This window comes from Rhododendron vialii, chromosome 11a (genome assembly GCF_030253575.1).
Source record: "Rhododendron vialii isolate Sample 1 chromosome 11a, ASM3025357v1".
Taxonomy (NCBI): Eukaryota; Viridiplantae; Streptophyta; class Magnoliopsida; order Ericales; family Ericaceae; genus Rhododendron; species Rhododendron vialii.
This window is the reverse complement of record NC_080567.1, coordinates 18,429,703-18,454,240: the sequence shown is the minus strand read 5'-3', so window position 1 is coordinate 18,454,240 and position 24,538 is coordinate 18,429,703. Positions and strand designations below refer to the sequence as shown.

General features: G+C 40.3%; 2 protein-coding genes across 3 annotated transcripts; both read left to right on the top strand.

Moving 5' to 3' along the window:
* The first annotated feature begins 9,619 nt into the window (after positions 1 to 9,619).
* On the top strand, positions 9,620 to 11,801 carry LOC131306697 (heat shock factor protein HSF30-like). The gene is made up of 2 exons (XM_058333100.1): positions 9,620 to 10,013; positions 10,862 to 11,801. Exons 1-2 carry the CDS (start codon positions 9,699 to 9,701, stop codon positions 11,609 to 11,611), a joined length of 1,065 nt encoding a protein of 354 aa, XP_058189083.1. The 5' UTR covers positions 9,620 to 9,698; the 3' UTR covers positions 11,612 to 11,801.
* Positions 11,802 to 19,741: 7,940 nt separating this feature from the next.
* On the top strand, positions 19,742 to 22,013 carry LOC131306696 (heat shock factor protein HSF30-like). Of its 2 annotated transcripts, XR_009193981.1 has the most exons (3): positions 19,742 to 20,111; positions 20,953 to 21,842; positions 21,921 to 22,013. XR_009193981.1 is itself a non-coding variant. In XM_058333099.1 (2 exons), exons 1-2 carry the CDS (start codon positions 19,800 to 19,802, stop codon positions 21,748 to 21,750), a joined length of 1,110 nt encoding a protein of 369 aa, XP_058189082.1. In that variant the 5' UTR covers positions 19,742 to 19,799; the 3' UTR covers positions 21,751 to 22,013. The 2 variants fall into 2 exon arrangements, 1 of the variants encoding a protein (XP_058189082.1); XM_058333099.1 differs by having other exon boundaries at positions 20,953 to 22,013.
* Positions 22,014 to 24,538: the final 2,525 nt, after the last annotated feature.

Here is a 24,538-nt window from a genome sequence, read left to right as displayed (position 1 = left end):
TCAATAAGGTTTTTGAAAGAATATGTTGATGTATTTGCATGGGTACCAGAGGAGATGCCCAGAGTGGATGCATGTGTGATCTGTCACCATTTAAACGTTGATCCTCAGCATAAGCCAATCGTTCAGAAAAAACGGAGGGCAGCCATGCAGCATGTGGATGCAGTTATCGAAGAGGTCGATCGTTTGTTGGAGGCCAAAGCAATACGTGAAGTCTACTACCCAGAGTGGTTATCCAACACCGTTGCGGTGAAGATAAAGAATGGAAAGTGGCGAGTCTGCATAGACTTCACAGACCTGAACAAAGCCTGCCCAAAGGATAGCTTTCCTTTTCCAATGATAGACCAGTTGGTTGACGCAACTGCTGGGTACGAGCGAATGCGCTTCCTCGACGCATATCAGGGATATCATCAAATTGCCATGTTCGGACCAGATCAAGAAAAGACTTCTTTTATTACACCACGAGGGTTGTACTGTTACAATGTCATGCCCTTTGGATTGAAGAATGCAGGGGCAACATATCAAAGATTGGCAACCATCATGTTCAGAAAATTGCTCAGCAAAACTATGGAGGTTTACATAGACGACATGGTGGTAAAAAGTAAAATTGGGCAAGGCCATTTAGCAGATTTGAAGGAGGCTTTTGAAATCTTGAGGAAATACAAACTAAAACTCAACGCCTCGAAGTGTGCGTTTGGAGTTGGTTCAGGAAAATTTTTGGGCCATCTTGTAACCTTAAGAGGGATTGAGGCGAACCCCGACCAGATAAAGGCCTTACAGAATCTGCAGAGTCCTCGGACAACGAAAGACGTCCAACGGTTGACTGGGATGGCAGCGGCTCTTAATCGGTTTATTAGCCGGTCAAGTGACAAGTGCAGACCTTTCTTTCAGCTGTTAAAGAAAAGGGAAGGATTCGAATGGGGAGCAGAGTGCGAACAAGCCTTCAAGGATCTAAAGGGGTATTTGGCTTCTCCCCCACTTCTTTCGACTCCGGAACCAGGTGAGTTCCTAGTTTTGTACTTAGCCGTTTCTGAGCATGCTGTGAGTGCAGTCCTTTTAAGAAATAAGGGATCCGAGCAAATCCATGTTTATTATGTGAGCAAAATGTTATTGGATGATGAAACAAGGTATTTGCCCCTCGAGAAATTAATCCTGGCATTAAGGACGACAACCAGAAAATTGCCACATTATTTCTAAAGCCATAAAATTGTGGTTTACACTGAGTTCCCATTAAAATCACTGCTACGAAAAGCAGACTTCTCGGGAAGGATCTCAACTTGGTTCGTTGAGTTGAGCCAATATGACATTGATTATTAGCCGCGCACAGCAATCAAAGGCCAAGTGTTGGCTGATTTTGTGGCAGAATTCTCGCCCACAGTAGCACCTTTGCCTCCTACGAGAAAGGAGCATGAAGCAAAGCCACCTGTAACGAAGAAACAGGCATCAGCCGAACAAGATCCCCTGGAATGGAAGCTAATCGTTGATGGATCAGCTTGCAACACCGGATCAGGAATTGGAGTTGTGCTTCTACCCCCTGAAGGGTCAATGTTGGAACTATCTGTTCGGCTAGGGTTCAATGCATCAAATAACGTGGCAGAGTACGAGGCACTCTTAGCTGGTTTGAGAAGTGCAAAAACCCTAAGAGCAGAACGTATTAGGGTACATTGTGATTCACAACTTGTAGTACATCAGCTGTCCGGGCAATATGAAGCCCGGAGCGAGAAGATGGCGGCCGATGTACAGGCAACCAGATATCTGCTCGATACTTTCAAAAGGGTGTATATTGAGCAGATAAGTTCTGGAAAGAATGCTCATGCAGATTCATTAGCATGGTTAGCCGCGGCTGTACCAACTGAGTTTAAAAGAAAGATAGTCGTAGAGTATCTGACTGAGCTGAGCATTGGGAGAAGCGCGGAGATGGTCTTGGATGTGAACAAGGGACCAAGTTGGATGGATCCAATTGTGGAGTTTTTACGAGATGAAACACTCCCTTTGGACAAAAAGGAGGCTCATAAAATAAGGACCAAATCTGCTCGGTTCTGGTTATCCCCAGAGGGAAAATTGTATAGGAAGTCTTTTACAGGACCCTATTTACTTTGTGTGCATCCTGAAATGGTGCAAAAGTTCCTCCACGAGATTCACGAAGGAACATGTGGAAGCCATGCTGGAGGCAGGTCAATAGCCCATCGAGCAATCACCCAAGGTTATTGGTGGCCATACATGCAAGAAGATGCTAAGGTATACGTTAAAATTTGTGAGAAGTGCAGAAGTTTTCACTAATGATTCGAGCACCAGCCGAGGATCTGGTGCCTCTGACAAGTCCCTAGCCGTTTGCTCAATGGGGAATGGACATAGTGGGTCCACTACACAAAGCAACTGAGAATCGAAAATTCCTGCTAGTTGCAACAGACTATTTCACTAAGTGGATTGAGGCAGAACCATTGGCCAAGATCACTGAACCTATGATAGAAAGGTTCGTGTGGAAGAGCATCATCACTCGCTTTGGGGTCCCTTATTCATTGATTACAGACAATGGGTCCCAGTTTTAGAAGAAGTTCAAAACTTTCTGTGCCCAGTATGGGATAAGAAATTACTACTCGACTACAGCCTACCCTCAAAGTAACGGACAGGCAGAAGCTTCTAACAAAACAATTCTTGATGGAATTAAGAAGAGGTTGGATAAAACAAAGGGGAAATGACCTGATGAATTGCCGTTGGTACTATGGGCATACCAAACAACGCCTAGAAGGTCTACGGGAGAGACCCCCTATTCATTAGCATATGGAACAGAGGCTGTTATTCCATTGGAAATAGGTCTGCTGACCAACAGGACCACTTTGGTTGAAAGTGGAGGAAATGATAGAGCCTTGGAGATTGAATTAGACCTTGCCGAGAAACGACGAGAACGGGCCCTGGTGCACTTGGCCTCATACCAAGAGCTGTTAATCAAAGGCTACAACAAACATGTGCATCCATGAGAGTTTGGTGTTGGAGACCTGGTCTTACGAAAGGTGCTCGGCAACACAAAAGTGGCTAATGAGGGAAAGTTAGAGGCCAATTGGGAAGGCCCATATCGAGTTACTGAGATCGTGGGCATTGGGGCTTATCGATTGGCAGACCTGGACGGGAACCCGGTACCAAGACCTTGGAATGTCCACAACTTGAGAAAGTTCTTTACTTGAATATGTTTGAACATATTTTTTTTATGCACATCGTGATTGTGTGAGAGTTACGAATAAAACTCTCTTATGTTTTATTAGTTGCAAGGAGTACGAGTAACACCCCCTTGAGTTCTGAGCTTTTCAAACTCCAATGACATGATCTTCTTTCAATTTTTATTCTGGGTTCTATAAATATGAAGTCTGCTACTTCTTTTTCCAACATCCATCATATTGGGGAGCAGGGAATGGTCCCATACGATTCTATTTCTACGTTTTCTTTGCTTTCTTTACATACGAGAAATGTAGGTTGCAGTATGAATAAACTGAGAACCAAGCACCAGTTTATACGAAATATAAAGCTGAAATGCTTTAAGTACGAGTACACTTAGGCATATATCCAAGCATACGAGAATATGCACAACAACAAACTGTTCAAGTACGAAAACACTTGGAAGCATACGAATACATGCATAAGTACGAGAAACTTAAACACTTGGAAGCATACGAATACATGCATAAGTACAAGAAACTTAAACACTTGGAAACATACGAATACATGCATAAAGTACGAGAAACTTAAACAAGTACGGGAAACTTAAATAAGTACGAAATACTTAAAAGTTTCAACACAGTATTCCAAAACCACAACACCCATGTTAAACCCACAATTCAAAACTGTCAAAACAAAAGAAGATTGAATTCACTCGTCTTCAGTGAGAACTTGAACAGTTGTAGGAGCAGTTGTAGGAGCTGCTTGTGTAGTCGAGTCTTCCGTGGCATTTTTATCTCCAGGTTGACCACCACTGACTTCCTTTTGGCCAGGGTTGGTCATATCATTACAAGGTTCAACATCAGTAACAGGTGGCTCAGACGTGTGCACATCTTTCTCTTCATCTCCCTCCTCAGTGACGTCTTCCTCTTGACCAGCAGCTGAGCTTGGTAGTTCAATGTTGGTCCAGAGGGGAGACGACTCAGGTATCTCAGCTTTTGCAAGGCAAGCTGTCCAGGAGGCCACCCAAATTTGATCCTGTATCCCAGGCATCTGGTTCGTGTAGCTTTCCGTAGCTACTTTGATTCCTTCATTGTATCCCTTTTCAAGTGCAGCTTTGGCTTCATTCTGGCTCGCCTCAAGTTCTTTCAGGGATTGGTTCAGACTGTCCTCCGCCCCCTTCAGTTGTCCCTTTAAACCATCAGCTACCCCCAAGGCTTGATTCCTCTCTCTCTCGAGCCTGATAATCGTACGTTGCAATTTGGTGTTCTCACTAACGAGCTTGGCACGTTGGGGCTCAGACTGGCTGAGCTTCTGAGCCATGGCCACCATCTTTTGCATCACTTGGAACATTCAAACAGATAAAACATAGATACCAACAGATATGGTTTACAAAGGAGAATTTTACCTTAGCATTATGGGACATAAATGAGCTTAAGAGGTTGTCAGGAGAACTAGCCACTTCTTTCTGCATATCTCCAGGCAACAGAAAGGCTTGGGACAGTGCAAGAGCAGTACCTTCAGACTCAACACTGTCCCGAGCAGTGATAGCTCAGTTTTCGTGAGAGAAAGAAGGAGCCCATGTAGGAGCTGGAGATGAGGAGGCTTGTGGGGGTCTTTCTTGAGATTCCTCCACTCGTTGGCGTTTTTCTCAATGAAGGGCTTCAATTTCCTCTGGGGAGAATCCTGGAGGAGCATCGGATTGAACCTGGGCACGGCGCCAATGACTTTGCGAACCACCCTGTCCCCGAGCAACGTTACGACCCCGGCCAGGAATGGTAAGAAAGCTCCCTAGGTCAATTGGTCGGTTCATCTCTGGAGATTCTGGAGGAGAGGGGGTGTAACCACTAGATGAGGGGTTGGACGTAGAACTGGAGGCCTCTTCAACGAGAGGAATTGGATCGTTAGGAATTGGAGGTGTTTGAGAGCGTCTCTCTTTTTGCTCGGGGAACGGTCTTGAAGGACCAGCTATAACAGGGTTGTCAGCTGCACGGGTACGCCGATCAATGAAACCTCCGTATGATGCTTTGTAACTAAGCAGTACTTGAGCTGCCCTTGCTCGGCCTGAAAGGTATGTCCCTTCACCGTTGAAAGCAAGGGCGCGTTTGATATCTGTTACGTGAACTTAAGGGGTTATGATATTATGGCCTCGATTGATGTTTGAAGCTGAAACATAACTCAAAACACAAATAATTAGAAGCACGAAAAAGCTTTTCCTATGAAAAAGGAAGAACATATGAATTAGGAGGAGAGCACTAACGTGGGCTCCCGAATACGTGAGGAGCATGAAAACCAATCACTTGGCCGTCCTCATCTCTGGGTTCGAAGTTGCCCGTAACAATCAGAAAGTCGTCGTCATCCCCTCGAGCAGAGTCAGGGAGTTCAAGGACAAGTTTCTTTCTAGAATCCCTACTTTTTAAATAATATGTAAGGGCATCCCCGGTTCTGGAGATACTGTATAAATGGTGAATGTCGTACAAACCTAAAGAGGTCCCTAACATCTGATTTAGAGCATTTATACCCATAACCACTCGAAAGAAATTGGCTGAAACCTGCATTGGGGAAAGCCTATAGTATGCTAGGACCTGACGAAGCAGGGGAGCTAAAGGAAACCTAACCCCGCCCTCAACGACGGCTACTACTGGAATGTGAAGAGTGTCAAAATCAAAACTTTCACGAATGGCATCCTCAGGAGCCAAAACAGTAGCTACGTTGTCAGGAATCTCATAACGAGATCTGAAACTTGACATGGTTTGAGGAGTATTACAATGCCTCCTAAATCTCCCCATAATCAGAAAAGTTTTTCTTTGGTTCTTTGAAATATAGAGAAAGGGGGACGGTGAAACCCTAAAATGATTGTAAGCAATCCATGAGAGAAATGGAGCAAAAGAAGAATTGCGACTTACGAATTGGAAGATAGAATCTCTAAAGCAGAAAGGAGGAGGCCTTGAGATCGTGAACAGAGCTTCAATGGCGGGTAAAAGCTTGAACCTTCTTTTCTGCAGAGGGAGTCTAAGAGAGAGAATGGGGTTTTGAAAATGGGACGAAAACCCAAAAATACCCTAAAAAGTGAGGTGGCGTATGTGAAACGTCACCCCGGACGCCGTTTGAGTGTTCCGTTCTTCAACACACGTCTGTCTGCATTTAATGAAAGCAATACAGTGATCGACACGTGTAAAGATTAGGACGAAAAGCCTGACCCAGCCAAACGAAGAGATATTTTCGCCTTGGCGAAATGATGAAAATTGCACCAAAATATGAGATAAGGTGCAGGAACAAAATAAATTTGCTCGGTAAAATAGCTTTCTCGTCATCTGAGTAAAACATAAACGAGTAAAGCTGGGGAGCAATTGTAGGGGGGTACTCCCGAACAGGTCCAAGAAGGGCCCGAACACGCTGTGAAGGAAAGTCATCGCGCCATGGACCAGTGACATGAGAAGTCATTGGTCCAGGAAAGTTACAAGAGTCTTGGTTCAGTAAAACATGAGAAGTTATTGGACCAAATAAAAGGAAAGTGACATGAGAAGCCACTGTTCAAAGAAAATTGTTCGGCAATGAGAAAGCCGAACAGGAGGAGAGCTCCTAAGAAGGAAATGGTCCAAATAATTAATAAAAGAGCAGTTACATGTGAAGTAACTGGTCCAGGCCGTCTGTTCGGCCATGAGATGGCCGAACAAGGAGAGAAGTCCTATCAGAGGGAACACTCTGGAAGAGTCCAGAAACAGTGGTTTTCCATTAAAGAGTAAGATCCCGAGAATATAGGATCTGTAAAAGATACCCAACGGGAATGGGATGTTCGGCTTGTTATGGAAAGGAATCCTACAAGGATTAAGGTAATGAACTGATAAGGGAAAGAGAATCCAAGATATCCTGGTTTTCCTATACAAGGTAGGAAACCTAGGGCAATATGGATACTTGGGCATCAAGCATCCATGAATCTATAAATATAAGGTAAACCTAGAGGTGAAAGGTACGCAAGACATTGCATTCATACGTGACTTCCTATTGATATTTAGGGTTTATTATCAGCACGAGATACTAACAAAGGCATTGGAGGGCTTTTGCCACGAGAGGCAAAGGTGCACTAACTCATTGTCTGTTTTGCAGGTCAAGGGTTCCGTCGACAAATTAGGGTTCCAGTTAAAAGGCACGAGAGGCCGTTACAATCCAGTGCTGTTCAGAGCACTAATTGAATTTGTCCACCTACAGGCGTTGTTAATCTCCGGTGATCATGTGCTCGCTCACATGGTTCCGAGAGTGATGTCACACCTTGTGTTCAGCTTGTTATTCAAACTCTATATCAAGTCTAACTATTTTCATAGCTAAATCTTCCGGTTGATAGCCTATGCCGTGCGTTTCAACCGTGTTTTCGTTGAGAATTGCTAGATGGCTTAAGTTACAGGCTTTAGAAACTCCAACGCCTTGCCGCTTGTTTAATCTAGTTAAAACTCATTTCTAGTCTTTTTCATAAGAGCATTTTCCACCTTTCCAAGCAAAACCAAAAGTTGGCCGTCTAAACGCCACAAAACCCTTGCATCTAAAAATCCTAGCAAGCTTTAAAGACCATCCCTGTTGGAACGATACTGGACTTTCGGATATTATGCTGACAGCGACTTAGCCCTACGCTCGGGGTAAATCAACCTATTCCAACGGTTAGGTTGGGACGAAGCATTGATTCAAGAACCGAACCTTGATCTTTTGAGGAAAAAGACTTCGGGTTTGATGGACGGAGGACCTTTGGATCAAATTGGTTGATGTTTGGGGATGTTGGGGGTTGTAGGAAAAGATTGGAACGGTCGAATCGGGTTTCGGTTGGGTCTTATTACAAAACCCACTTTTCTCTCTCTCACTTTCTCTCTCTAAAACTCCATGGATTGGAGTTTGGTTTTCTCCGATTTTCCTCTTCCTTTCGGACTGGTGGGGCGTGGGGAGTATCGTGGTGTGCCCTTGGGTCGAAATGATGGGGTATTTATAGGAGAATTGTGAAGGGGGTGATAAGATTGCATTAATGAAAGTTTTATCTCTGGAGCTTTGAGATGGACGAGATAAGAACGAATTATGATCATGGAGGAAGTATTATGGGGATAAGGAGGTTCTGGATTGGTGCAATCTTATCATCATTGATAAGATTTGTATTAATGAAAGTTTGATCTCTTGGGTTTTGATATGAACGAGATAAGAACGAATTTATGATTAAGGAGGGAGAAAGACTGTGCAGGAGAGGGAGAGACAGGAGGAGTGTGCATGCATGCATGTGTAGGGAAGAGAAAAAAAAATGGATGCAGGCATGTAAGTATTTGCATGCAAAATTGATAAACTAAAATAATTATATTTGTATATATATTAAGGAAGGAATTTTATTATTACTAATAATACTTTTTAATGATACTTTAATGATATTATTACTGAATAAAAAAAATATACGGGTTGTTACATATTCCATTGGTCACTTGTGGTTGTGGGGAGCTCGATTAAAGTCAAAGTAAAGTTTTGTATGAACTAGTATGAACTAGCCTTAATAGAATTAACATTTGAAAGGTTTCGATTCTAAATTCTTAAGAGAGAACAAATTCTTGAGGCCTTAACTACTACGTCAACCCCTTCGAGGACGAGCATAATAGTATCCACCTCGCCCTGCCCAATTGGCTGCAAATAACTTTATGAGACTGGACTGAATAATCATTCTACAATCACAAACACTTACACACACGTTACAAATATACTTACATTTTTTGGTAGGGCCCAAACTAGTGTGTGTGGATCTCAATGTGAATGCGAATAGATTTGTGTAAACATACTCACATCTTTTGGTGGAGCCCACAGTAGTGTGAGTCCCAATATGAATGTAAGGCCCCGTTTCGGAACGTAAAATAAGTACTTACAGTTTTTTTAAGAAGATAATTTCAAGTTCAAAAATAATATGTTTACGCAAATAATTTTCCTACCAATATGGATCTTGTTTAATAGATCTCATCAAGATCACCAATATGGATCTTGTTTAATAGATCTCATCAAGATCTTTAATACGGTGCAAAAAAAATTAAAAAATTATTTTTCATTTATATTATTTTTGAGTTTGAAATATGAAATAAATTATTTATTTTTTAAAAAAATTTCTGGAATGGGACCAAAGTGAATTTGTGTAAAAGTAAGTGTGTGAGAATTTGCCTCTACAGCATTTAACCTTCTAGCTGCCAGCTGGCAGGCAGTACAAAGAAAAGAGCAACTTTCCTCTTTTAGTAGCTGTGATCCAACGGCCCACATCACGTTTCCTCGTTTCTTCCCCTGTCCCTCACTCACACGCACCAGAAATCTACAGAACTTTCCAATCCCAATAAAAAAACACATCCATTCGGCCCCATCAAATCCAACACTCAACCCCCTCCACAGCCAAGTAGCCAACTGTAACCCAAAATATCTCCCGCCCCTCCTCATTTTCTCCAGAACTTTCTCTCCCCCACCCTATATATATCACTCTCTCTCCTCCACTCTCCGAAACTCAAAACACGCAACATACTGCTAACGCATACCATTTTTCTCTCTATCTAAAAATGGAAGGAGTGACAGTGAAGGAAGAAGAGGTGACAGTGATATCCTACACCCCCGCGCCGGGCTCGTCGTCCTCATCAACCTTATCGTCGTCGTCGCCGCTGCCAATGGAGGGGATTCACGAGGTGGGGCCGCCCCCGTTCCTGACCAAGACGTTCGACATGGTGGAAGACCCGTCCACCGATGCGGTGGTGTCGTGGAGCAGAGCCAGGAACAGCTTCGTCGTCTGGGACTCTCATCGGCTTTCCACCACTCTGCTCCCTAGGTACTTCAAGCACAGCAACTTCTCCAGCTTCGTTCGCCAGCTCAACACATATGTGAGTGGTACCTTGAACCCACTTCTACAAATTTGTTCTTTGTTCTGAAATTGGGTTGCTTTCAATACATATATGTAAGTAATTCCTTGAACCCACTTCTAAAAATGTGTTCTTTGTTCTAAAAATGGGTTGCTTTCAGTTTTGTAAGTAGTGTTTTCCGAAACCCACTTCTATCGAAAAATGTGATCTTTGCTCTATGTGCTTCTGCTAAACGCCGTTGAATTCAATTGGGTTGCTTGCAGTTTTGTTCTAGTTGCTGAATCTTGTTTGATGGACTTGCTTTGCTCCCAATAGGTTATGTAATTGGTTCTTTAATTAACTTGTTTATTTCTCTAGCTTACCTTCGTCAGCACAATCCCTATTTAAGTTTTTTTTCTTCTTCAGACGTAATTGTGAAATTACTACTTTTTGTGTGTGTTGTTCTTAGTTCTTAGTTCTGATTACTCTGTTTCTTTTCTCAAACCAACTTGCAAAAAAAGTAAATCTTTTCTATTTGGTTCTTAACTACACTTGCATTAACTTGGGTTGTTCTCAGTTTTATTCCAATTCTTACCTTTAATTGGATGCACTTGTTTTAGATATATCGTTTGGTTATGTACGCTATCTGAAGCTAGCCCAGTTTCATTCTTTGGTTGCTTAATTTGTGGTTGTTATCTTTGGCTCTACTGCCTTGCTTGTGTTCGTTTAAATGCCTGGGCGTGGCCCAGTATGTTTGTAAGCCTGCTGTGGTTCTTTGTAGTCTTAATTTTTACTCTTACATGTATTGTGAATGTTGAGCCAACCATTTATGTACTTTGGTTTTGGTCAAGAAATGAAATTTTGATAATGCCCAAATGTTATCAATGCAGGGTTTCAGGAAAGTTGATCCAGACAGGTGGGAATTCGCAAATGAAGGATTTTTGGGAGGGCAGAAGCACCTCCTGAAAACAATCAAAAGGAGAAGAAATCCCTCACAAAACATGCAACAAGAAGGAGGCGGCGGCGTTTGTGTGGGATTAGGTCAATATGGATTGGAAGAAGAGCTGGAAACACTAAGGAAGGATCGAAACGTACTGATGCCAGAAATCATAGAGCTCAGACAGCACCAGCAGAATTCGAGGGACAAGATAATTGCAATGGAGGAACGAATTCGAAGCACAGAGAGGAAGCCGCAACAGATAATGAGCTTCCTCGCGAAAGCCCTACATAGTCCTTCCTTTTTCCAGCAATATTTGGATAAGTACGCGGAGGGAAGAGAGCAACAAGGAATTGAGAGCCCACGAAAGAGGAGACTAACAATGAGCCCAAGTGTGGAAAGTCTTTTTTCAAACCAGGAGGAAGAAGAGTTGGGAAATATTGAGCCAGAGACAGTGATGGAAACGTTGTTTTCGGCTGCGTTGGACGAGGACTCAAGTAGTGAAATTGTGAACCCGAACATCGAAACTATCCCAATAAGTAGTGGTACCGGTTTGGATTATGGTGGTGAGATCATATGGGAAGATTTTCTTGCTGAAGATGTTTTAGGTGGAAATGAGGAGGGGGAAGTTTTGGTGGGTGATGAATCAGGAGTTGATGTGGAAGTAGAGGACTTGGCAGCGGACCCTCTCGCTTGGCTTTAGCTTGAAATTTTAAGTTCGTGATAAGTTTGGCCTCGCTTGGCTCGAGCTTGAAATTTTAAGTTCGTGATAAGTTTGGCTTGACTCGTGAAATATGCAAGTCAATTTTGTGATCATGCTGAGACTGAGTACGTGGAAAAACATCCAACTATGGAGTATCTTGGATTCTTGATATCCTTACAGGATTTTCTAATCTCGTACAGTGTTGGGAAACAGACTCGATCCTCTAAATATTTGGTTCCGCCTCAACTTGAAACTGTAAACACCAACTTTTGGGACCCATGCTATTATATTCCCAAACGCAAATTTAAATCATCCAACCTAGACAGAGCTCTATAGACAAATAGGATTTCATGTAGCCGATTCCAATTGATTGGGATACAAGACCCGATTTAGTTTGATAAACTTGAATCACTCAAAGGAAAGAGCCTTTATCCAAATCTTTATTCAAAGTTTTGGGATACACGCTAATCACATATGCAACAAAACAGATGATTACAAAATCACTAATCTTAATCTTGGGTCTCATAAGTGAATTTCATTGTTTAATTTATCATTCGCGAGAAACATTTATGTTGCATTAGGGTTAGGAATTCAAAAAATTGGGGCTCTAAGGAAAATTTTGAAGATATTTGAGGAAATATTGAAAACGTAAAATTTGAAAGATCCAAAGTAAAAAATAGGAGGATTTTAGGGATTTAGATCCTCTACGAGGATTTCTCTGTGAGAATCATGTGAGGCTTTTAATATCGAGCCGCCAATATATTAATGAAGAGATCTAAGGGCCCAAAACAACTTCTCTTTCTTTTTGACAAAAACGAAGTCGTTTCAAGGAATAAAAACCAAAAAGAGAGAAAACGGAAGAAAATCTCCGTCGTCATCTTCGTTTCTGTCACACGGTCGTTTCACTCCGAAAAAATCATTCCCTCCCAGCGATTGAACCTGGCTCTCTCGGAGGCGACGTGGTGTATACCTCCCACATCTCACTCTCTCCAAACAAACACAGCACCCTGTTTTGTTTGCAAAACCCATTAAAAATTTGAGGGAAAATACACAAGGATGAAGACCTCGCTGTCCCATTCCCTCTCGAACCTTTTTGTTTTGGTATGATGATTTGAAAATTTTACTTCATACATTGGTAAAGGAAAAGGAAAAATCTCAAAAGCCTATTTTAATTTGGAAGAAACTGGAAAAAAAAAAATGGAGATTTTTGACTGGATGAAATTCAGAACCTGGGAGGAAGAAGAAAGGAAGAAAAGTTGGGCATTGGTGGAGGAGAAGAAGAAAAAGAAGATGATGAAACCGCCTAGGTTTCTCTTTGTTGCGTGACGACAGAAGGTAGAACCAGAATGGAGACGAAGACACTGTAACGACCCTGATTTTTGATAAATAAAAATTTCGTTAAATATATGAATATTTATTTTTAATTACTTGGTTTCTTTTAAAATTCCTTTTTAATTCTAATAATCCGTCATAATTAGATTTTAGTCATTTAAAATTATATTTCTTGGCTAGAAATCCTACTTAGCAAATACGATTAGCTTCCAACCGAATAGTTGAAGAAACCGAGCTCCTAATTCACCTAGTTATAATTCTCTATACCTACATGGATCTTTTTGACCATCTTTGAGCATTGTGAACTTTTCCAACCCTAGACTAGAAAATCATTATATCTTTCAAGTGTACTTTATTTTATTTTTTATTCTTCTCTTTCTTTAACCTTAGGTCAATAATTACTAGGGAAAATTTTACCCTTTGGGTAATGGAAATAAGTCAAACCAAATACCATTTTTTGCTTATAAAAGAAGCAAATATAGCCTAATCAACTTCCTAGATTTTCTAAGTATACATATATGTTATATATAGATATATGTACTTTTTAGCTTATTATATTTTGACCATATCTTTTCTTGATTGACCCTTGAAAGCTTTACTTCTTCCTAGACTAGATCACATAGTATTTAAAGTGTGTGTGTATACACACACACACACATAGACTTAGTTATATACATAGTACTAGTGAGAGATATGGAGAGTACATTCAAACCTTATTCAACATTATTATCCTTCTACCTATTGGATAGTAATTGTTAGGGAAATCTTTGTCCATTGGACAATAGATATTAGGATTTTGCCAATAAATATATAGATTGACAAGTCATAGACCAAATCCCATGAACTTAGCCTTGTCATGCCTACCACCCTTTTTCTATTAGGCCTAAATCTAGATTTTCCACCAAAGTCATCTTCCTAGATTTCCTATGTACGTACTTGTATGTATATAAATATAAGTACATATGTACCTTTTTTATTATGTTAAGCATGCCTATATATGGTTATATGTACATATATGTACTTCTAGGAAAAATCTTACTCAAAGGACAATGATCTTGTCATCTTTTCTTTTTTTTCATAGACCTAATAGGACTACTAGTACCTTAAATATACTTAAATAGGCATATATATATATATATATATATATATATAGACACACACACACACACTCACACATTATACTAGGCAAAGATTGGAGAGATATGGAATGGACAACTCAATCTTTGAACCATCCTTCCTCTCCCATCAAATCTCCCTAAAATCAAACCCAAGGTACAAAAAAATCTAGTCTTTTATACCTAGCTATTGTTAGTACTTGTACATCATCCTTACAAGGCCATACCTATCCCTTTACCCATTGGACAATAATTGCTAGGAAAAATTTTATTCCTTGGGTAATAGCCAAGACTTTTGCTATAAATAGCACCACATCCTTGCCATTTAACTCACACCTTCCAACATTTCAACTTCTCTCTCTAGAATTCTTGAGTTTTTACTTTGTTCTTTCTTGTTCTTAGTGTTCTTGAGTTTTTCTTGAAGTTCTTCAATAAACTCATCCAAAACCGCCACTAAACCGCCACTCGACCACCCTTTCGATTCAAAAAGTTTAGTAGTATAGTCAAGATCTAGTTTTGAGAGAAACCTTTCTTTTTTGAAGCTACCAGAAGCTCACCGTAGGAAGTTACTCTGTCCGACATACTTATTTTTTCCGTAGCCGTACCTACCACCAAGAAGAACGGTAGATTTTCCCTTACTCATTAATTCTAAGTATAAAAGTTGTATGATCATGTAGAATATCCCTAACTACTCTCTCTAAGTATATATATAAGTTTGTCTAGTTGCCTATAATGTTTGAAATGCATGAAAGATAGCTAGTAAATTTATTTTGCTAAAGGATGTATAAACATGTTGAATAATCGACCTTTACTTCAATAAACATATGTTGTTTAGAACTTTCCACAAAAGAAGAAAGAACGGATTTAGAAAGATAAACATTTAATGTGGATTAAGAAGTATTCGTATTTTGATCTTTAGAATGATTATGAGCATGCATACATGAATTACTTGTATTACTTGTGGTGTGATAAAGCATAAGTAATTTTCACTCCAAAGACGTCCGTACATGTGACGTTATGCTTTAAGTTGTGGTTTGAGCATGATGATTAATATAGAGTTGGATAATCTTACTAGTTTTGTTTCAAGATTACAATAAATGATTTATGATTATGTATGTGAAAAGTCCTACCGCGAAGTCGTTGTATGAAAACGAGACACAGAAATCGAGAAAGTAGAAACATGACACCTAGAGTGTGGTTAATGATGAGATGTGTTTTGAAAAAAAGAAATATTTTGAAACCACAAATGAGGCAGGACGTGGTAGCCCATTGTGTGGTGTGTGTGTGTACGTGCCAATGGAAACCCGGAGCGGCGGAACCATTATGCGGATACCCGGGAACCCCAAGCGGCGGAACCGAGGTAGGGTGTGTGGCTTGATTTCCGCGGAGAGGTGTCGATGCCAATTGTGTGCCAATGGGAACCCAGAACGGCGGAACCATTGTGCGGATACTCGGGAACTCGGAGCGGCGGAACCGAGGTAGGGTGTGTGGCTTGGTTACCGCGGAGAGGTGCCAATGCCAATTGTGTGCCAATGGAAACCCGGAGCGGTGGAACCATTGTGCGGATACTCGACAACCCGGAGCGGCGGAACCGAGGATGAGTGTGTAAAAACGATTTTGAAAATGTTGATTTGGAAAATGAAAAGTGAAAAATGGAGACACGATTTACGAGATATCGTGTAGGAGAAACTTAGAAATCACGGACACCAACATTAGTTGAATAGTGAATGTGGATGTGTTATTGTTAATTGTTTTGTTAAATACGCATGTGCTATGAAGATCTCACTGATTCTATTATTCTATGTCCTATTATGTGTAATTTATGGGTTAGCGGGTATGAGATTGTTCTGCTGAGCTTTCGTAGCTCATAGTGTTACCTTTGGTGACCCTGACATATTATACTGGTGGCGACGCTGTATAATGTGTCAGACTTTGTAGATGAACAAGAAGAACTCTACACCTTGGAGACTTTCGGAGCCGAGTAGCTGGCTAGGATGGAGGAGCAGGCAGGGCAGTAGATAGGAACCCTAGTTTCCCCTCATTTTGTTGAATAAAAGTACTCTTTTGAGAATTATGATGTAATATTGAGCCAGACTCTATTTAAATTTTCAATGAAAATGTCTATTTAACGTTCCCAAAATTCGGGGTGTTACAGACACCGACTGAGAGTAACGGAGAAGAAGAAGATTAGGACGGAGGGTTTTCTCTCCGTTAGACAATTCCCGACAGCAACGTTGTTTTTGTCAAAAAGAAAGAGGAGTTGTTATGGGCCCTTGGATCTCCTAATTAATGTGTTGGCAATTCTACATTAAAAACCTCGTATGATCCTCACAGAGAAATCCTCGTAGAGGATCCAGATCCGGATCTAAGTGGCAAAAATCCGACTAAAATCTTTTATACATACCAAACAATATACTTAAGACTTTACAACACCCTATGTTTGCTTCCGAGTAGACATGCTTTGAATAGCCTTTAGATAATTTCTAAATTATTACTTTTTGGATATGTGTTTTCTTCTTTGACTCATATCTTGAAAATGAATTAATAAATCTCAAAATATCGAACTAAAATCTAAAAGAATTTATATAAGTAACAAATAAAAAGGGAAGACATTAATTCAAAACATAGGGTCGCATGAAGAAACATAATGATCAAAGATAATATGGGCCCATCATTACCTTCAAAGCACACCATTTTCCAATTTAACATTTCAATTTTTTAGGATGCGTTTGGTAACCTTTTCAGTTTTTTGTTTTTAAGAATTTAGAAGTAGAAATAGCTTTATGTTTTCATAAAAACAAAACAGGAAACATGTTTGGTAATATTTGTGTTTCTCCAAAAAAAAAAAGAAAAAGGGGAAAACACTTTTTTTTTTAGTTAATAAGCCTTGTTTGGACAACAGTTTTAGAAACTTATGCTCAGTTTGAATGAATTTTTGAGAAATTTTGAAATTTTTTGGGGGTTATGGGTGGAGAGAAAAATAAGAGTAATAATTGGAAGTAAGAGTAATGAGTGAAGAGAGAAATAAGAATAATGATTGAAGATAGGAATAATGAGTAAATAGTAATGATTGAAAGTAGGAGTAATGAGTATTTTTTGAGTTGAATTTTTTTTCCTTCAAAAAGGGGACTGAGCAAGGCATTATGTTTCTGCCGTGTTCTCTTTCTTTTTCAAAAAGCATTTTTCAAAAAATTTCCCCTACTTCCAACATTTCTCTATCTATCTCTCTCCTCATTTATTACTCATACTATTTTTCAAAAAAAATTTCAAATACCTAACCAAACTCAGCATTAATAAAGTTAGAAAATTGCGTAACTCATGTTTCAAAAATTGTTACCTAAATGTTTTCAATTTCTCCAAAATCATATCCGCTCAACACCAATGGTTATTTGGCTCTTTCTCCAACCGTCAATATAATTGAATTTGTTCACATTTTAGAGCTTATTGAGAACATCAGCTATGTTAAACATTATGTCAATCCAATATCGAGAAATAAGATTTGGAACAATTTTATCTTGAAAAAAATAGGGTGGCACGTTTAATTGAAATTCGTTAATCTCAAGATAAATATGCTACAATGATCCGTAGATTGATGGTTTTTTTTTTTTTTTTAATTTGCATGTAGATTGATGTTTGATTAACATAATTTTTGAGATAGTTGATATTTTTGGGGAACTCTAAAATTGAATGATTTTAATCATTGAAGTGAACTTAAAAAAGTTTTAAAAAATGGTCTAGTCCCTTTGTGGTAATGGAGACTCTAAAATTTTTACATTTACACTATTCAAAAATTACTTTAACCTAATAAAAAAATGCTATGGGTAACACTGGATGGGTACCGATATGGGGCCACCTTGGTAGGACACAAATGATTAGAGACATTTCGGCTGTTGCGCTTTTTTTCTAAACCTTCTTTTTTAAAAGAAAGTAATTTTAAACTCAAATATAACGAAAATGAAAAAGAATTTTTTGATTTTTTTATACAGTTTAAAATATCTCAATGAGATCTATCAAACAAGATCCATATTGTTAGAAAAATTATTTGGGTAAATGTATGATTTTTGAGCTTAAAATTACCTTCTTTTTTAAAAAGTTAGTAGAATATCCCATTCTTTTGTTCAAAATAATTTGTTAGTGTACTCTAAAGATCAATACGTTCACATATTTTTAGTAATTCAGGTGTCCAGGACCAGCTTACGCGCAGTTCAACTAATCTTAAGGTCCTATTCTATCGGTCACTTGTGGTTTGGGGAGCCCGATTAAAGCCCAAGTAAAATTTTGTATGGACTAGCCTCAATAGAGTAAATAACATTTGAAAGGTTTCGATTCTAAATTCTTAAGAGAGAACAAATTCTTGAGGCCTTAACTACTAGGTCAACCCCTTCGAGGACGAGCATAATAGTATCCACCTTGCCCCGATCAGTTGGCTGCAAATAACTTTATGGGACCAGACTGAACAATCATTCTATAATCACAAATATTTACACACTTTACAAACATACTCACATTTTTTGGTGGGGCCCAAACTAGTGTGTGTGGATCTTAATATGAATGTGAATAGATTTGTGTAAACATATTCACATCTTTTAGTGGGGCCCGCAATAGTATGTGTGAGTTCTAATGTGGATATGAGTGAATTTGTGTAAAAGTGTGTGTAAGTATGTGAGAATTAGGGCTTGTTCGGACAAAAAAGCCATTGGCTTTCCCGTAAAAAATAAGCCAAACAAACCCACATAAAAATAAAAATAAGCCAATAAGCTATTTTTTTCGTCTTTATTCAAAAAATATTGAATTTTGATCAAAATTTTATACTTTTTAGATTCCTCTCGTTATTAAGATGCAATAATCCCCAAAAAAATAGGAATAATCCAAGTGATACGAAAAAAATTTGAATAAGGATAAAAAATAAGTGACTTTGACTTATTTGTCCGAACACCCCCTTATTGCCTCTACAGCATTTAACCTTCTAGCTGCCAGCTGGCAGGCACTACAAAGAAAAGAGCAACTTTCCTCTTTTAGTAGCTGTGATCCAACGGCCCACATCACGTTTCCTCGTTTCTTCCCCTGTCCCTCACTCACACCCACCAGAAATCTACAGAACTTTCTAGAACTCTCCAATCCCAATAAAAAAACACATCCACTTGGCCCCACCAAATCCAACACCCAATCCCCTCCACAGCCAAGTAGCCAACCGTAAAACAACGACCCAACCAATGCTACATACACTACATACTTTCACTACACCATCCACTACATTTTTTATGAGACTCATTTCGGGTCCAACAAAAAATACAGAAAAATATTCATAAATTTTAAAATAATATTTCAGGGGGCCCTGCAAAAAATCAGCTTTAACCGGTATCAGTAAGTATTATTTCTAAATTTATAAGAGTGAAAATGCTCAACTGCGCAGTTTCGAACATACGAACCCAGAAATAATATTTATCGATACCCGTTAGAGCTGATTTTTTACGGAGCCCCCTAAAATATTATTTTAAAATTTATGAATATTTTTCTGTATTTTTTGTTGGACCCGAAATGAGTTCCATAAAGAATATAATGGATGGTGTAGTGAAAATGTGTAGTGTATGTACCATTCCTCAAATATCTCCCGCCCCTCCTCATTTTCTCTAGAACTTTCCATCCCCCTCCCTATATATTTCACTCTCTCCCCTCCACTCTCCGAAACTCAGAACACCCAACGTACTACCAACGCATATCATTTTTCTCTCTATCTAAAAATGGAAGGAGTGACAGTAAAGGAAGAAGAGGTGACAGTGATATCCTACACCGCCGCGCCGGGCTCGTCGTCCTCATCACCCTTATCGTCGTCGCCGCTGCCAATAGAGGGGATTCACGAAGTGGGTCCGCCTCCGTTCCTGACCAAGACGTTCGACATGGTGGAAGACCCGTCCACCGATGCGGTGGTGTCGTGGAGCAGAGCCAGGAACAGCTTCGTCGTCTGGGACTCTCATCGGCTTTCCACCACTCTGCTCCCTAGGTACTTCAAGCACAGCAACTTCTCCAGCTTCGTTCGCCAGCTCAACACATATGTGAGTGGTACCTTGAACCCACTTCTACAAATTTGTTCTTTGTTCTGAAATTGGGTTGCTTTCAATACATTTATGTAGGTAATTCCTTGAACCCACTTCTAAAAATGTGTTCTTTGTTCTAAAAATGGGTTGCTTTCAGTTTTGTAAGTAGTGTTTTCCGAAACCCACTTCTATCGAAAAATGTGATCTTTGCTCTATGTGCTTCTGCTAAACGCCGTTGAATTCAATTAGGTTGCTTGCAGTTTTGTTCTAGTTGCTGAATCTTGTTTGATGGACTTGCTTTGCTCCCAATAAGTTATGTAATTGGTTCTTTAATTAACTTGGTTACTTCTCTAGCTTACCTTCGTCAGCACAATCCCTATTTAAGTTTTTTTTCTTCTTCAAACGTAATTGTGAAATTACTACTTTTTTTGTGTGTTGTTCTTAGTTTTGATTACTCTGTTTCTTTTCTCAAACCTACTTGCAAAAAAAGTAAATCTTTTCTATTTGGTTCTTAACTACACTTGCATTAACTTGGGTTGTTCTCAGTTTTATTCCAATTCTTACCTTTAATTGGATGCACTTGTTTTAGATATATCATTTGGTTATGTACGCTATCTGAAGCTAGCCCAGTTTCATTCTTTGGTTGCATAATTTGTGGTTGTTATCTTTGGCTCTACTGCCTTGCTTGTGTTCGTTTAAATGCCTGGGCGTGGCCCAGTATGTTTGTAAGCCTGCTCTGGTTCTTTGTAGTCTTAATTTTTACTCTTACATGTATTGTGAATGTTGAACCAACCATTTATGTACTTTGGTTTTGGTCAAGAAATGAAAATTTGATAATGCCCAAATGTTATCAATGCAGGGTTTCAGGAAAGTTGACCCAGACAGGTGGGAATTCGCAAATGAAGGCTTTTTGGGAGGGCAGAAACACCTCCTGAAAACCATCAAAAGGAGAAGAAATCCCTCACAAAACATGCAACAAGAAGGAGGCGGGCCGGTTTGTGTGGAATTAGGTCAATATGGATTGGAAGAAGAGCTTGAAACACTAAGGAAGGATCGAAATGTACTGATGTCAGAAATCATAAAGCTCAGACAGCACCAGCAGAATTCAAGGGACAAGGTAATTGCAATGGAGGAACGAATTCGAAGCACGGAGAGGAAGCAGCAACAGATAATGAGCTTCCTCGCGAAAGCCCTACATAGTCCTTCCTTTGTCCAGCAATATTTGGATAAGTACGCGGAGAGAAGAGAGCAACAAGGAATTGAGATCCCACGAAAGAGGAGACTAACAATGAGCCCAAGTGTGGAAAGTCTTTTTACAAACCAGGAGGAAGAGTTGGGAAATATTGAGCTAGAGATAGAGATGGAAACGTTGTTTTCGGCTGCGTTGGACAAGGACTCAAGTAGTGAAATTGTGAACCTGAACATCGAAACTATCCCAATAACTAGTGGTACCGGTTTGGATTATGGTGGTAAGATCATATGGGAAGATTTTCTTGCTGAAGATGTTTTAGGTGGAAATGAGGAGGGGGAAGTTTTGGTGGGTGATCAATCAGAAGTTGATGTGGAAGTAGAGGATTTGGCAGCGGAGCCTCTTGATTGGGGCGAGGATTTTCAGGACCTTGTTGATCAGATGGGATTTCTCAGGTCAATTCCCTGATTGACTTGTTATGCTCAGATGAGATGAAAGGAAATGGTTTTTGTGGCTTTGTGTGCTGAATTGGCCTTTGCAACTCCACCGCTTATCCTCTGGTGGGTATGGTTTCGCTTTTTGTTGTGTGCGTTTTGCTTGGTGTGGGGCTAATAAAGTGTTTGTTTCTTGTATTCCAGGGGATTGGTGAGAGTTGCCAGGAGGCCAAGAACTAATAAACTGTTCTTCTGTATCCTTCAATGAAATGATAATTAGTTATCGCTTTAGCAAAATAGTTTCAATTGATACTTTCTCAAATTATAATTTTGATAAGAAATTTTCCAGCTTGTGATCACACTTTCCCTTTGTTGCATTTTGCAGGCGGGTTCGTCAGCAGAGAAGTTTAAGGATTTACGTTCCTTGACCTGTTTCTGAAATTACGTTTGTGCTCTCTTCTGCATAAAGTATTCTTGCTTGTATATATATATCGATGTGGCCACTGGCTGTATAGTTGTATTGAAAAAAAACTAATTAAATTATCAAGTAATGGCTTCAATATTTTACACCTCTCATCTTGGCATGTGTAAATTATTTTCCCAAGTTGCTTTGTTGCCTGTGTATGACATCAATAGTTTACAGAACTCATATTTCGGTATTTGGACTTCAGTTGTGCTATTAACACAGACATCTATCCCACAGATCTTGCACAGATTTATGTTCTTTTGACATGTTTCCAAATGACATCAATTCATTTGGTTTACATGGATTGGGAACTTGTTTTACTGACTCTATTAAGGTTGATCTACAATATGGTGTCCAAATTCCAACCAAGATAGAGATGATGCGCTTGCAAGGGCTTAATTTAAATCCTGGCATATCAGAAAAAGGTAAAAACTGATATGCAAAACATTCCAAATGACATCAGTTCATTTGGTTACATAACTTGGATTTGTTTTGCTGATTCGCGAGGTTGATCTACATTAATTGTCCAAAATCCAACCAAGATAGATATGATTGGCTTGCAAGGGTTTAGTTCAAATGCCACCATAACTGATTTAGAGGCACTTGAAACTGATATGCAAAACGTGCTGCAGCTAGTGATCTGATGATGAAGTTGTGGCTTTTGTAATTTGAAGCCTTGATCCAAATTATTGGCAGCATGTATGTTATAGGTGAGTGAAGGGATATCGGAAACAAATGAGACTTGTGTTTCGGTATGTGACATGTTGGGTACGTATTGTGGGCAGCATGCCCTTCGGAATTTCCGGATTTCCGAAACGCGAGGGCCCAGATCGAGGGAGCGCGAGCGGGGAAGCAAGCGCTCGCAAAATACAGAGTCGCCACTCGGGTTTGAAGGTCCGACACCCAAGGAACCGTATTTCGAAGCACTTGCCGCGCTGTTTGATTTGAAAAAGTTAAGGAACCAGTCCGTCATAACCATATCTGGGTTCGGGAGCCAGGTTACGAGAGGGGAAGGGTTTTATGGCACCCCTCTCGCCCAATCCGGAGATCGGTCTCTACTTAGGTATTTGCGAAAATGTTTGTTTGCGATTCTGTTTGATTAATCAATTTTTAGCCAATTAGGGCGGGGGAACAGTTAATCGGGGATTAAAACTGTAACAGTTTGCAGGATGTGATGGATAGCATGCATGAGCAGTTAGTATAGGATGAGAACAAATTGGTGTGGGAGTTTAAACAAACTGGGAGGCCCCTGTTTTGGAGTGACGTGCGCAGGAAGAAATCAGCATGCACTGAACAAGTCACCGCATGCTGTTCACTCCTGCGCGCACAACTCCAAGACGCGCGCGCCGGTGAGCTTAAACCCACAGCTCTTATTCTCAAACCATCTGGGCTCTGGATGGACCAGTGCACACCCAGGACAAACCACGCAGTTCATATAGCAGCATAATATACAGTTTAAAGGTTGTAAAGCCCTACAAATTAATAAAACACCCCATAAACAGTGTGGGGACAAAATAATGGCCTAAAACTAAGCTACCCATGCAAGGCCACTCACTGGTCTGAGGCATACTGTCGCGCGATGGAGTCACTCTGGCGGGCGAGGATGCGCCCTGGCGCACTGTCGCGCGATTGAGTGAGTCTGGCGCGCGATGGTGCGCCCTGGCGCACTGTCGCGCGATGGAGCCAGTCTGGCGCGCGATGGTGCGCCCTGGCGCAGACCAGTGTTTGGTTTACACATTTCTGGGTTCTGGGACAGGTCCAGAATGATCCCAGGGGTACTCCAAAACAGAAGACATGCAAATTGAACTACGGCTAGCAATTTCTAACAAAGGAAAGCAGTAAACTGGTTTTTAACATGCTTAACAGAGTGATCTATACATAAAATAAAGCACAAAACAGTAGGACACCAATCCCCACGCGGTCCATCGCATGCAGCACCAAAGTGTCGCGCGCGAGAGTGGGACCATCGCGCGTTGGTTCCTACCTCGACGGTTTTTGAAACCTTGCTAGCTTTAGGACCAGGACTGGTATTGATTACCAGCCTTGGCCCTGCCAGCCCCCCTCAGAGATCAGAACAGAAAACAGAACAAAGGTAAGCTATACCTTCAGTTTTGAGTTTGAAAGGTGTTTGAACTTTGATGTTTGAAGGCTTGATTGAGGAGTTTGAATGGTAGAAGCAAAGAACAAACTTTGTTCTTGGAAGGCTGAGGTGTGAAAATAGGGAATGGTGACCCAAAGTGTATTCTTTTGAAATTCTTGAACCCTTTGAAAGAGAAACAAAGGGGGATATATATAGAGAATGATGGAGGTGAATCTGGTTGGTGTAATGAGAGGAGCTCAGCCAGTTCACGAGGCT

What these genes read in the sequence shown, in the direction of transcription:
- LOC131306697 (XM_058333100.1), top strand. Translation starts at nt 9,699, where the DNA reads ATGGAAGGAGTGACAGTGAAGGAAGAAGAGGTGACAGTGATATCCTAC. An exon ending in TTCGCCAGCTCAACACATAT is followed by an intron (nt 10,014 to 10,861) that starts GTGAGTGGTACC and finishes TTATCAATGCAG; the next exon opens with GGTTTCAGGAAAGTTGATCC.
- LOC131306696 (XM_058333099.1), top strand. Translation starts at nt 19,800, where the DNA reads ATGGAAGGAGTGACAGTAAAGGAAGAAGAGGTGACAGTGATATCCTAC. An exon ending in TTCGCCAGCTCAACACATAT is followed by an intron (nt 20,112 to 20,952) that starts GTGAGTGGTACC and finishes TTATCAATGCAG; the next exon opens with GGTTTCAGGAAAGTTGACCC.